Source organism: Choloepus didactylus, chromosome 4, assembly GCF_015220235.1.
Source record: "Choloepus didactylus isolate mChoDid1 chromosome 4, mChoDid1.pri, whole genome shotgun sequence".
Classification (NCBI taxonomy): Eukaryota; Metazoa; Chordata; class Mammalia; order Pilosa; family Megalonychidae; genus Choloepus; species Choloepus didactylus.
In genome coordinates, this window is record NC_051310.1 from 169,545,047 (window position 1) to 169,560,030 (window position 14,984).

The 14,984-nt window shown below is 36.8% G+C and overlaps 1 protein-coding gene across 2 annotated transcripts in view; it reads right to left on the reverse strand.

Annotated features, from left to right (window-relative positions):
- The window catches only part of SNX6 (sorting nexin 6), a 92,291-nt gene that overhangs the window by 3,032 nt on the left and 74,275 nt on the right, over positions 1–14,984 (reverse strand). The window contains exons 12-14 of one of the 2 annotated variants that reach the window (XM_037834803.1): positions 14,137–14,296; positions 13,967–14,052; positions 12,778–13,188 (exon numbers count right to left, since the gene is read on the reverse strand). In XM_037834803.1, the coding sequence (XP_037690731.1) occupies positions 13,045–13,188; positions 13,967–14,052; positions 14,137–14,296 (390 nt within the window). In that variant the 3' untranslated portion in view covers positions 12,778–13,044. Of the gene's footprint in view, positions 1–12,777; positions 13,189–13,966; positions 14,053–14,136; positions 14,297–14,984 lie in introns of those variants that run through there. The other variant, XM_037834804.1, reaches the window with a different exon arrangement.

Consider the following 14,984-nt stretch of genomic DNA (forward strand, 5'->3'; position numbering starts at 1 on the left):
ATTGATACCAGTTTTTATGGAAAAAGTAAGATTACATATAAAAATATTCTATAAAATTCATTTGGAAATACATGAACTCATATAAATGTAGAGATGTGTAAAGACAAATTTAAATATATTTAGGTTACATTAATATATAAATGGGGAAAAGGGAAAGCTCTTCCTTAGAGTAGAAAATCAACTAAAAATGTTAAAAAAATGGAATTAGAAAACCACTTGGCAACCATTAATAGCTGATTAATATTTAATAGATAATAACTAGATCACAGTTAATAGATATTAATAGTTGATTCAGGCAAGAAGCATTACTGGATGCTAAAATAAGTGTGGGGCTGCAATGTCCAATACTGTAATAACTAGCCATGTGTAGCTATCTAAAATTTAAATTTCTGTTAATTCAAATTTAAAACTCAGTTTCTCAGTTGTACTATCACATTTCCAGTGCTCGGTAGCCACACAAGGCTAGAGGCTACTTTACTAGTGCTGTACAATGCTGGCTGCATAATGGGATATTTACAAAGTTTTCCCACAGAATATTTCTTAATTACAAAGTGTAAAATGGTAACTTTGCCACTGAGACACCTGGAAGTCAACAAAGCTAATAGCTAATTGATAGCATGTGTCTCCTGATAGGATGCACTGAGAAGATCTCAGCAACACTTCTGCAGTGTTCCTGCCAAAAGTGCATAACCTAAATCCAATCATTAGGGAACACGAGACAGACCCAAACTAAGGGACATTCTGTAAGTAGACCTTTATTCTTCAAAAATGCCAATGTTATGAAATACAAAGCTCAGGAACATCAGGAACATTTCAGATTAAAGAAGTCTAAAAAGAAGTAGACTGAAAGGAATACATTATCTTAGATTTCCTTTTACTATTAAGGACGCTGTTGGGACAACTGGTGGAATGTGAGTGAAGGTTTGTGGATTAGATAATAGCACTGTATCAATATTAACTTTCTGATTTTTATAATTGCATTGTGGTTATGTAAGGGAGCTGCTTGGTTTTAACAAATCCATACTGAATTGTTTATGGGTGAAGGGTATCAATGACTGCAACTTTTTTAACTTTTATCAAAAAAATTTAAAAAAAAATAATTTCAAACAAAGCAAAGGAATAAGAAAAACAATCTAAAATAACTACATTGCTTCCAACATGTTCCTATCATACCTCCAAAAATTAACAAACCATAGTCATTCCTGAGCATTCCCATATCAAGATTACTCTCAATATCTTATCTGTTGTTACTAGATTATTGTTCCCCCTTCACTAGTTGCTGAATGACTGCAACTTAATATTAAATGGTTCAAGAAAAAATAGGTGTGTATAGGTGTGCGTGTGTCTGTCTGTGTGTGTAGAGAAGGAGGGAGGAAGGGAAGGATAAAGCAAATATAATAATATGCAATTTGGAGAATCTGGGTGAAGAATATTCAGGAATTCTTTATATTTTTCTTGCAATATTTCTGAAAGTCTGAAATTACGTCAAAATAAATTTTTTTTTAATTAGGAGTTTAAATAGTTACTATCGAGGGCGGGGCAAGATGGCAGACTGGTGAGCTGTATGTTTTAGTTACTCCTTCAGGAAAGTAGGTAAAAAGCCAGGAACTGCGTGGACTGGACACCACAGAGCAATCTGTCTTTGGGCATACTTCATACAACACTCATGAAAACGTGGAACTGCTGAGATCAGCGAAATCTGTAAGTTTTTGCGGCCAGGGGACCCGCGCCCCTCCCTGCCAGGCTCAGTCCTGGGGGAAGAGGGGCTGTCAGCTCCAGGAAGGAGAAGGGAGAATTGCAGTGGCTGCTCTTATCGGAAACTCATTCTACTGATTCAAACTCCAACCATAGATAGACTGAGACTGAGACTGCACCAGAGAGCAGCGAGCCCAGCAGAGAGGAGACAGGCATAGAAAAAAAACAACACGAAAAACTCCAAAATAAAAGCAGAGGATTTTTGGAGTTCTGGTGAACACAGAAAGGGGAAGGGCGGAGATCAGGCCTTGAGGCGCATATGCAAATCCCGAAGCAAGGCTGATCTCTCTGCCCTGTGCACCTTTCCTTAATGGCCCTGGTTGCTTTGTCTATTAGCATTTCAATAACCCATTAGATCTCTGAGGAGGGCCGTTTTTTTTTTTTTTTTTTTAAATCCTTTTTGCTTTTTCTAAAACAATTACTCTAAGAAGCTCAATACAGAAAGCTTCAAAGAATTGAAATTTGGGCACGTCAAGTCAAGAGCAGAACTAAGAGAGCTCTGAGACAAAAGGCAATAATCCAGTGGCTGAGAAAATTCACTAAACAACACAACTTCCCAAGAAAAGGGGGGTGTCCGCTCACAGCCACCATCCTGGTGGACAGGAAACACTCCTGCCCATCGCCAGCCCCATAGCCCAGAGCTGCCCCAGACAACCCAGTGTGACGGAAGTGCTTCAAATAACAGGCACACACCACAAAACTGGGCGTGGACATTAGCCTTCCCTGCAACCTCAGCTGAATGTCCCAGAGCTGGGAAGGGGGAGCAGTGTGAATTAACAGAGCCCCATTCAGCCATCATTTGAGCAGACTGGGAGCCTCCCAACACAGCCCAGCAGCCCAGAACTGCCCTGGGGGGACGGCACTCACCTGTGACATAGCATAGTCATCCCTCAACAGAGGACCCGGGGTGCACAGCCTGGAAGAGGGGCCCACTTGCAAATCTCAGGAGCCATACGCCAATACCAAAGACTTGTGGGTCAGTGGCAGAGACAAACTGTGGCAGGACTGAACTGAAGGATTAGACTATTGCAGTAGCTTTAAAACTCTAGGATCATCAGGGAGATTTGATTGTTAGGGCCACCACCCCTCCCCGACTGCCCAGAAACACGCCCCACATACAGGGCAGGCAACACCAACTACACACGCAAGCTTGGTACACCAATTGGGACCCACAAGACTCACTCCCCCACTCACCAAAAAGGCTAAGCAGGGGAGATCTGGCTTGTGGAGAACAGGTGGCTCGTGGACGCCACCTGCTGGTCAGTTAGAGAAAGTGTACTCCACGAAGCTGTAGATCTGATAAATTAGAGATAAGGACTTCAACTGGTCTACAAACCCTAAAAGAACCCTATCAAGTTCAGCAAATGCCACGAGGCCAAAAACAACAGAAAATTATAAAGCATATGAAAAAACCAGACGATATGGATAACCCAAGCCCAAGCACCCAAATCAAAAGACCAGAAGAGACACACCTAGAGCAGCTACTCAAAGAACTAAAGATGAACAATGAGACCATAGTACGGGATATGAAGGAAATCAAGAAGACCCTAGAAGAGCATAAAGAAGACATTGCAAGACTAAATAAAAAAATGGATGATCTTATGGAAATTAAAGAAACTGTTGACCAAATTAAAAAGATTCTGGACACTCATAGTACAAGACTAGAGGAAGTTGAACAACGAATCAGTGACCTGGAAGATGACAGAATGGAAAATGAAAGCATAAAAGAAAGAATGGGGAAAAAAATTGAAAAACTCGAAATGGACCTCAGGGATATGATAGATAATATGAAACGTCCGAATATAAGACTCATTGGTGTCCCAGAAGGGGAAGAAAAGGGTAAAGGTCTAGGAAGAGTATTCAAAGAAATTGTTGGGGAAAACTTCCCAAATCTTCTAAACAACATAAATACACAAATCATAAATGCTCAGCGAACTCCAAATAGAATAAATCCAAAAAAACCCACTCCGAGACATATACTGATCACACTGTCAAACATAGAAGAGAAGGAGCAAGTTCTGAAAGCAGCAAGAGAAAAGCAATTCACCACATACAAAGGAAACAGCATAAGACTAAGTAGTGACTACTCAGCAGCCACCATGGAGGCGAGAAGGCAGTGGCACGATATATTTAAAATTCTGAGTGAGAGGAATTTCCAGCCAAGAATACTTTATCCAGCAAAGCTCTCCTTCAAATTTGAGGGAGAGCTTAAATTTTTCACAGACAAAGAAATGCTGAGAGAATTTGCTAACAAGAGACCTGCCCTACTGGAGATACTAAAGGGAGCCCTACAGACAGAGAAACAAAGACAGGACAGAGAGACTTGGAGAAAGGTTCAGTACTAAAGAGATTCGGTATGGGTACAATAAAGGATATTAATAGAGAGAGGGAAAAATATGGCAAACATAATCCAAAGGATAAGATGGCCGATTCAAGAAATGCCTTCACGGTTTTAACGTTGAATGTAAATGGATTAAACTCCCCAATTAAAAGATATAGATTCGCAGAATGGATCAAAAAAAATGAACCATCAATATGTTGCATACAAGAGACTCATCTTAGACACAGGGACACAAAGAAACTGAAACTGAAAGGATGGAAAAAAATATTTCATGCAAGCTACAGCCAAAAGAAAGCAGGTGTAGCAATATTAATCTCAGATAAAATAGACTTCAAATGCAGGGATGTTTTGAGAGACAAAGAAGGCCACTACGTACTAATAAAAGGGGCAATTCAGCAAGAAGAAATAACAATCGTAAATGTCTATGCACCCAACCAAGGTGCCACAAAATACACGAGAGAAACACTGGCAAAACTAAAGGAAGCAATTGATGTTTCCACAATAATTGTGGGAGACTTCAACACATCACTCTCTCCTATAGATAGATCAACCAGACAGAAGACCAATAAGGAAATTGAAAACCTAAACAATCTGATAAATGAATTAGATTTAACAGACATCTACAGGACATTACATCCCAAATCACCAGGATACACATACTTTTCTAGTGCTCACGGACCTTTCTCCAGAATAGATCATATGCTGGGACATAAAACAAGCCTCAATAAATTTAAAAAGATTGAAATTATTCAAAGCACATTCTCTGACCACAATGGAATACAATTAGAAGTCAATAACCATCAGAGACTTAGAAAATTCACAAATACCTGGAGGTTAAACAACACACTCCTAAACAATCAGTGGGTTAAAGAAGAAATAGCAAGAGAAATTGCTAAATATATAGAGACGAATGAAAATGAGAACACAACATACCAAAACCTATGGGATGCAGCAAAAGCAGTGCTAAGGGGGAAATTTATAGCACTAAACGCATATATTAAAAAGGAAGAAAGAGCCAAAATCAAAGAACTAATGGATCAACTGAAGAAGCTAGAAAATGAACAGCAAACCAATCCTAAACCAAGTACAAGAAAAGAAATAACAAGGATTAAAGCAGAAATAAATGACATAGAGAACAAAAAAACAATAGAAAGGATAAATATCACCAAAAGTTGGTTCTTTGAGAAGATCAACAAGATTGACAAGCCCCTAGCTAGACTGACAAAATCAAAAAGAGAGAAGACCCATATAAACAAAATAATGAATGAAAAAGGTGACATAACTGCAGATCCTGAAGAAATTAAAAAAATTATAAGAGGATATTATGAACAACTGTATGGCAACAAACTGGATAATGTAGAAGAAATGGACAATTTCCTGGAAACATATGAACAACCTAGACTGACCAGAGAAGAAATAGAAGACCTCAACCAACCCATCACAAGCAAAGAGATCCAATCAGTCATCAAAAATCTTCCCACAAATAAATGCCCAGGGCCAGATGGCTTCACAGGGGAATTCTACCAAACTTTCCAGAAAGAACTGACACCAATCTTACTCAAACTCTTTCAAAACATTGAAAAAATGGAACACTACCTAACTCATTTTATGAAGCTAACATCAATCTAATACCAAAACCAGGCAAAGATGCTACAAAAAAGGAAAACTACCGGCCAATCTCCCTAATGAATATAGATGCAAAAATTCTCAACAAAATACTTGCAAATCGAATCCAAAGACACATTAAAAAAATCATACACCATGACCAAGTGGGGTTCATTCCAGGCATGCAAGGATGGTTCAACATAAGAAAAACAATCAATGTATTACAACACATTAAAAACTCGAAAGGGAAAAATCAATTGATCATCTCAATAGATGCTGAAAAAGCATTTGACAAAATCCAACATCCCTTTTTGATAAAAACACTTCAAAAGGTAGGAACTGAAGGAAACTTCCTCAACATGATAAAGAGCATATATGAAAAACCCACAGCCAGCATAGTACTCAATGGTGAGAGACTGAAAGCCTTCCCTCTAAGATCAGGAACAAGACAAGGATGCCCGCTGTCACCACTGTTATTCAACATTGTGCTGGAAGTGCTAGCCAGGGCAATCCGGCAAGACAAAGAAATAAAAGGCATCCAAATTGGAAAAGAAGAAGTAAAACTGTCATTGTTTGCAGATGATATGATCTTTTATCTAGAAAACCCTGAGAAATCAACGATATACCTACTAGAGCTAATAAACAAATTTAGCAAAGTAGTGGGATACAAGATTAATGCACATAAGTCAGTAATGTTTCTATATGCTAGAAATGAACAAACTGAAGAGACACTCAAGAAAAAGATACCATTTTCAATAGCAACTAAAAAAATCAAGTACCTAGGAATAAACTTAACCAAAGATGTAAAAGACCTATACAAAGAAAACTACATAACTCTACTAAAAGAAATAGAAGGGGACCTTAAAAGATGGAAAAATATTCCATGTTCATGGATAGGAAGGCTAAATGTCATTAAGATGTCAATTCTACCCAAACTCATCTACAGATTCAATGCAATCCCAATCAAAATTCCAACAACCTACTTTGCAGACTTGGAAAAGCTAGTTATCAAATTTATTTGGAAAGGGAAGATGCCTCGAATTGCTAAAGACACTCTAAAAAAGAAAAACGAAGTGGGAGGACTTACACTCCCTGACTTTGAAGCTTATTATAAAGCCACAGTTGCCAAAACAGCATGGTACTGGCACAAAGATAGACATATAGATCAATGGAATCGAATTGAGAATTCAGAGATAGACCCTCAGATCTATGGCCGACTGATCTTTGATAAGGCCGCCAAAGTCACCGAACTGAGCCATAATGGTCTTTTCAACAAATGGGGCTGGGAGAGTTGGATATCCATATCCAAAAGAATGAAAGAGGACCCCTACCTCACCCCCTACACAAAAATTAACTCAAATGGACCAAAGATCTCAATATAAAAGAAAGTACCATAAAACTCCTAGAAGATAATGTAGGAAAACATCTTCAAGACCTTGTATTAGGAGGCCACTTCCTAGACTTTACACCCAAAGCACAAGCAACAAAAGAGAAAATAGATAAATGGGAACTCCTCAAGCTTAGAAGTTTCTGCACCTCAAAGGAATTTCTCAAAAAGGTAAAGAGGCAGCCAACTCAATGGGAAAAAATTTTTGGAAACCATGTATCTGACAAAAGACTGATATCTTGCATATACAAAGAAATCCTACAACTCAATGACAATAGTACAGACAGCCCAATTATAAAATGGGCAAAAGATATGAAAAGACAGTTCTCTGAAGAGGAAATACAAATGGCCAAGAAACACATGAAAAAATGTTCAGCTTCACTAGCTATTAGAGAGATGCAAATTAAGACCACAATGAGATACCATCTAACACCGGTTAGAATGGCTGCCATTAAACAAACAGGAAACTACAAATGCTGGAGGGGATGTGGAGAAATTGGAACTCTTATTCATTGTTGGTGGGACTGTATAATGGTTCAGCCACTCTGGAAGTCAGTCTGGCAGTTCCTTAGAAAACTAGATATAGAGCTACCATTCGATCCAGCGATTGCACTTCTCGGTATATACCCGGAAGATCGGAAAGCAGTGACACGAACAGATATCTGCACGCCAATGTTCATAGCAGCATTATTCACAATTGCCAAGAGATGGAAACAACCCAAATGTCCTTCAACAGATGAGTGGATAAATAAAATGTGGTATATACATACGATGGAATACTACACAGCAGTAAGAAGGAACGATCTGGTGAAACATATGACAACATGGATGAACCTTGAAGACATAATGCTGAGCGAAATAAGCCAGGCACAAAAGAGAAATATTATATGCTACCACTAATGTGAACTTTGAAAAATGTAAAACAAATGGTTTATAATGTAGAATGTAGGGGAACTAGCAGTAGAGAGCAATTAAGGAAGGGGGAACAATAATCCAAGAAGAACAGATAAGCTATTTAACGTTCTGGGGATGCCCAGAAATGACTATGGTCTGTTAATTTCTGATGGATGTAGTAGGAACAAGTTCACTGAAATGTTGCTATATTATGTAACTTTCTTGGGGTAAAGTAGGAACATGTTGGAAGTTAAGCAGTTATCTTAGGTTAGTTGTCTTTTTCTTACTCCCTTGCTATGGTCTCTTTGAATTGTTCTTTTATTGTATGTTTGTTTTCTTTTTAACTTTTTTTTTTCATACAGTTGATTTGAAAAAAGAATGGAAAGTTAAAAAAAAAAAAAAAAAGAAAAAAGACAAACAAGAAAAAAAAAAAAAAGATTTAGTGCCCCCTTGAGGAGCCTGTGGAGAATGCAGGGGTATTCGCCTACCCCACCTCCATGGTTGCTAACATGACCACAGACATAGGGGACTGGTGGTTTGATGGGTTGAGCCCTCTACCATAAGTTTTACCCTTGGGAAGACGGTTGCTGCAAAGGAGAGGCTAGGCCTCCCTGTATTTGTGCCTAAGAGTCTCCTCCTGAATGCCTCTTTGTTGCTCAGATGTGGCCCTCTCTCTCTGGCTAAGCCAACTTGAAAGGTGACATCACTGCCCTCCCCCCTATGTGGGATCAGACACCCAGGGAAGTGAATCTCCCTGGCAACGTGGAATATGACTCCCGGGGAGGAATGTAGACCCGGCATCGTGGGATGGAGAACATCTTCTTGACCAAAAGGGGGATGTGAAAGGAAATGAAATAAGCTTCAGTGGCAGAGAGATTCCAAAACGAGCCGAGAGATCACTCTGGTGGGCACTCTTACGCACACTTTAGACAACCTTTTTTAGGTTCTAAAGAATTGGGGTAGCTGGTGGTGGATACCTGAAACTATTAAACTACAACCCAGAACCCATGAATCTCGAAGACAGTTGTATAAAAATGTAGCTTATGAGGGGTGACAGTGGGATTGGGAATGCCATAAGGACCAAACTCCACTTTGTCTAGTTTATGGATGGATGTGTAGAAAAGTAGGGGAAGCAAACAAACAGACAAAGGTACCTAGTGTTCTTTTTTACTTCAATTGCTCTTTTTCACTCTAATTATTATTCTTGTTATTTTTGTGTGTGTGCTAATGAAGGTGTCAGGGATTGATTTAGGTGATGAATGTACAACTATGTAATGGTACTGTAAACAATCGAAAGTACAATTTGTTTTGTATGACTGCGTGGTATGTGAATATATCTCAATAAAATGATGATTAAAAAAAAAAAAATAGTTACTATCGAATTTTGCCAGTATACAGAGCTGTGACAAAGACTTTGAGCCTGTATCTTTTTTATATTTTGAAATTATCTTCTTAAAGGTATATTCCTCGAATGGCTTACACAGTAGCCGCTGGGTCAAAGGATGTACACCAATCCACAGTTAACCAACAAGGCATAAGAGTATTCCATCCCCTTGTTAGTCAGCTCTATCACTTTACTTTTTAAAAAAAACTGGCCTTATACTTTTATATTTCATTGATAAGGAATCTGAGACTATTTTCAAGGACCCAAAAGTGTAATTTTCTATTACAACCAGAGTTCAAATATGGGGTAAGGCAATGACAATAAATGAATTCCAAAGTAGTTTCAAATCATCTCACTTAAAATGTAATTAATATCTAGCAGTTCTGAAACAATTTGTGGGTTCTGGGATCAAAGTGGGACTCATGTCTAGATTTCCAAAATCCTTAAGAAATCACAGAAAAAAAAGAACAAGGTTTTTCCACTTCAGCACTACAGACTATTTGGGGCTGGATGATTCTTTGTTGTCAGGGGCTGTCCTATGCATTTTGGGGGTTTAGCAGCATCCATGACCCTTATCTATTAGACACCAGTAGTACCCACCCACCTCCAGCTGTGACAAACACAAATGTCTCCAAACATTGCTACATGACCCCAGAGGGTAAAATCATATCCAGTCAAAAACTAGAACAGAAGAGCTATCAGAAATCTAAACAGACTCATTTCAGAAAGGGGGATTTGAAAACACTGTAGAATCTGGAAATGAGAGGCTAACATTAATCTATAGCAGGGGTCAGCACATTTTTTCTGTAAAGGCCTAAACAATAAATATTTTAGACTTTGCGAGACTTACAGTCACTGTTGAAACTAGTCAACTCTGCTCTAGTAGTGTGAAAGCAGCCACAGACAATACATAAAACAAATGAACATGACTTTGTTTCAATAAAACTTTACAGATACTTGAATTTGAATTGCATATACTCGTGAAATATTAATATTAATATTCTGGCTCATGGGCTGCACAAAAATAGGTCACAATCTGCCAACCCCTGATCTAGGGCAAAATTTTTGTTAGTCTGACCTCTTTGAAAGAAAGGAAACAGGGAACATTAGAAACCAATGCAAACTCAGTAAGAATAAGTCATGGCAAGTTTATCAAACTATTTCCTTTTGACAGGATTATTAGACCAAGAAATCAGACAACATATATCTTGACTTTGATAAATAATTTGATACTTCATAATATCCTTCATGGACAAAATGGAAAAATACTGATTGATGACAGTATATTTAAGTGAATTCATAACTATCTGAATAACTATAAGCAAAGAATATTAATTAGTATAGAAGGAAAGGAAAGGAATGGGTTAAAAATCTAGCCTAAAAATTTATGCATTTACCTACACAAACAAATGTTGGTTCCTTTGGTCCTGTTCAATCTTTTTTTAAATCAAAACTTAGATGAAGACAAAGAAGGCAAGTTCAGACAAATTAAAAATATCCATCATCCATGGAGGTAGCCTAATGTACATTGATGGGTGAATTATGGTGAATACTCAGAATACTGAGCAGCTGCAAGAAGGAATGAAGTTGTGAGGCATGCAACTAGATGAATGAACCTTGAGGACATTATGTTGAGTGAGATAAGCCAGAAACGAAGGGACAAATATTGTAAGGCCTCACTAATATAAACTAACTATATGATCAGCAAATGCTGAGAACTGAATTCAAGAGCATAGGTTATCAGGGGATAGAATGTGGGCAGAGATTGGGCAACCGACAATGCAGGAGTACAGAATTTTCAGTAAGACTTACTGTAAGGCTTATTCCTAGATTGTAAGCTTTTACAACAGTCACATCTATTCCTGAGTTTTAACTGTTATTTAAGAGATGTTTATTTGGTACAGTTTATATTCTCTGTAGCACACTGTCTAATTTAATCTGTATGGTCAGTTTATTTAAACAATATAATTACACGGAACCTAGAATAGGGAATGAGATCTTGTTATTCTGCACAGGTTAATGTAATACCTTGATACATCCCAAAGTAATTTGGGCAGAAAATAAAAAAGTATTTGCAAGTCACCTTGAGAGACTGGGGAAAAAATGTACAAATATTAAACTTCCCCACCTGGGGAATTCCTGATATACTCGCAAGCATTAGGGGCTCCCAATTTAGCAAGTCAAGCCCTTGATCTTGGGGCTTGCCCTTATGAAACTTATTACTGCAAAGGAGAAGCTAAGCCTACTTATAATTATGCCTAAGAGTCATCCCCAGAGAACATTTTCTGTTGCTCAAACGTGGCCTCTCTCTCTCTCTCAGCCAACTCTGCAAATAAACTCACTACTCCCCCCACCGCCCCCATGTGGGACATGATTCGCAGGGATGCGCCTGGCATCAAGGGATTGAGAATGCCTTCTTGACCAAAAGGGGAAAAAGAAAGAAACAAAAAGAGTTTCAGTGGCTAAGAGATATCAAGTAGAGTTGAGAGATCATTCTGGAGGCTATTCTCATGCATTATACAGACATTCCTTTTTGGTTTCTAGTATATTAGAACAGCTAGAAGGAAATAACTGGAATCTGTTGAACTGTAATCCAGTAGACTTGATTCTTAAGGATGACTGTATAACTATATAGCTTTTATTGTGTGACTGTGAAAAGCTTGTGACTGACATTCCTTTTGTCCAGTGTATGGGCAGATGAGTATAAAAGATGAAAAATACATAAATAAAAGAGGAGGATAAGGAGTATGGGATGTTTTGGGTGTTCTTTTTTATTTTTTTATTTTGGAGTAATGAAAATGTTCTGAAATTGACTGTGGTGATGAATGCACAACTGTATGATATTGTAAGCCATTGACTGTATACTTTGGATGGATTATATGGTGTGTGAATATGTGTCAATAAAATTGCATTTTAAAAAAAATGTCCATCACCCAGGAGGAATAACTAGTATGATAATCAAATACTGTATGACCAAATCCAAGTTTTAAAGATCTTGATGTGCTGGATTAAAATTAGCAAGCTAAGATTTAACAGACATAAATACGAAGTCTACAATTATATTTTAAAGAATAATTGCAGAACCACAGGTTGGAGGTTCAGTATTTGTCTTCTAAGGGAAAAAAAAGTGTGATCAGAAGCTAAAAATCTCACTATCCTATCTACATCAATGCTCATAGCAGCATTATTCGCAATTGCCAAAAGACGGAACCAAGCCAAATGCTCAACAACAGATGAACAGATAAAATGTGGTATTTACACACAATGGAATATTATTCAGCCATAAAAAGGAGTTCTGACACATGCTACAATATGCATGAACCTTGAAAACATGCTAAGTGAGTAAGTCTTATAAGAAAACATAAATATTGTATCATTCCACTTATTTCTTTATTCTAGAATAAACAAATTCATAGAGACAAAAAGTAGATTAGAGGTTACTGGGGGGTAGGGAGAATGGAGAGTTACTGTTTACGGATAAAGCATTTTTGTTTGGGAAGATGAAAAAGTTTTGGTAATGACTGGTGGTAATGTGTAATATTGTGAACATAATTACTACTACTCAGTTGTACACTTAATGGTTAAAACGGGAAAATTTACATTACATATATGTTGCCACAATTTAAAAAAACTATTTTATACATACAAAAATGTAGTAAGAAAAAATGCATACAATAATCACTCCATGTATAGGAAGACTCGTTTCTGTTTCAGGTGTAACATTTTAAAAGACCAATGAAAGTAGGGTAACCATATTACAAAAAGCTTGCTGAGGTAGATAGATGGAAGGGATGAAAAATATTTAGCCTTAAGGATGTTAGCCTGGAGGAGAGAAGATATACAAGGAATATAACATATTCCAATATCCAAAGGACTAAACTATAAAAGAAGTATTAAACTAGTATTATTTTAGATGACAAAACTTTGGTCCAAGTTACACAAAAGTAGATTTTTGCTCATTATAGGGTGTTCCAAAAATCTTACTGCAGTTTTAAACTTTAATAACTTTAGAAGTGAAAATGCTATAAATTTACCCAAATATATCATTTGAAAGTTTATTTAAATTTTTAAAATACTTATTTAGTTTGGGGAATTTTGAATAATAATAGTTTACATTTTCAGTCCCTTTGATTGCAGATGGCAAACATTAGATACATTTCCAAATGATGTTTTTATTAGGGAAGACTTTTTTTTTTTTTAATTAGTCAAAAATGATACTGGTTTCCCTGTTAAGTACTAGGTTCTTGTAGAGCTGACCACTAGAGACATTACAGATGTTATTCTTGCTTGAATTAGGTGATTTTTAAAATCCCACTAAATTCTAATATTGTTTTTTAAATTACTGTAAGGTTTAGGCTAAGCTTTATTTTTGTATTAGATATTTTTAAAAAGGCTTAATCTGACGTAAACAAATGCTATAAAAAATTGGAAGGAGAATCAACTATCTTGAAGCAGTAAAATAGTTTTGGAAAATGTAATTCCAATTCAGGAATAGTTCTTACAGTATCCCTCTAGAAGGCAACTGATTTTTTATTAAAGGATTATCCATTTCATAACTGACTCATTTCTAAATCAGAAGTCACTTAAATTATGACATTACCTTGGCATGCTTCAGTTCTAACTCTGCCAGTTCCACTAAATTTTTTCTGAATGCAGCAACTCTTCTTGTCTTGAAATCTATAAGTTCTGTAAACAAAAGAAATTAAGACTGACTATTTTATTTACATAGTCAAAAGCTTACCTTCTGAATAAAGGTTAATGTAACAGTACCTTGTTTTGCAGATTCAGATATTTTTTCAAATTTCTGACAACATAATTGTTGGGAAGTTTCAGCCTGCAGAACATCTTTATTTTTTGCTCTTGCTTTATCAAGTGCTTTATTAGCATTTTCATAATCCACTAGTGACCTAGATCTTCTATAAAGGAGATCCTATAAAACAGAGTGTTTCACAGTAATATGTATTATGTGCTTCTATCAGTGGTACTTTCAATCATCAACATTGTCACAATCATTGCTATGTGCCAGTCACTTCTCTAAATGTTTTTTTATTAAGTTTCAAGATATAACTCACATACCATAAAATTCATCCATTTAAATAGTAAATTTACTGGTTTTTAGTATACTCAAGAGTTGTGTAACCATCACAATAAATTTTAGAACATTTTGATCACCCCAAAAAGAAAACTCCATAACCAATTAGGAATCACTGTTTTCCCCTCACAGTTCTGTACTTCCCCCTACCCTAAGCAATCACAAATCTGCTTTGTCTCTATAGATTTGCCTACTCTAGACATTTCATAAACATCAAATTATACACTATGTGGCCTTTTGTTTCTGGCTTCTTTCACTCAGAATGATGTTTTCAGCATTCATCCAGGTTGCAGCATGAATCAGTACTTTGTTCTTTTTTATTGATGATTAATATTTCAGTGTACAGATATATCACGTTTTATTTACACATTCACCAGTTGGACATTTGGGTTGTTTCCATTTTTTTGTCCATTATGAATAATGCTGCTATGAACATTTGTGTACAAGTTCATGTATGGACATATTGTTTTCATTTCTCCTTGGATATGTACCTAAGAGCAGAATTGCTGGGTCATATGGGTAACTT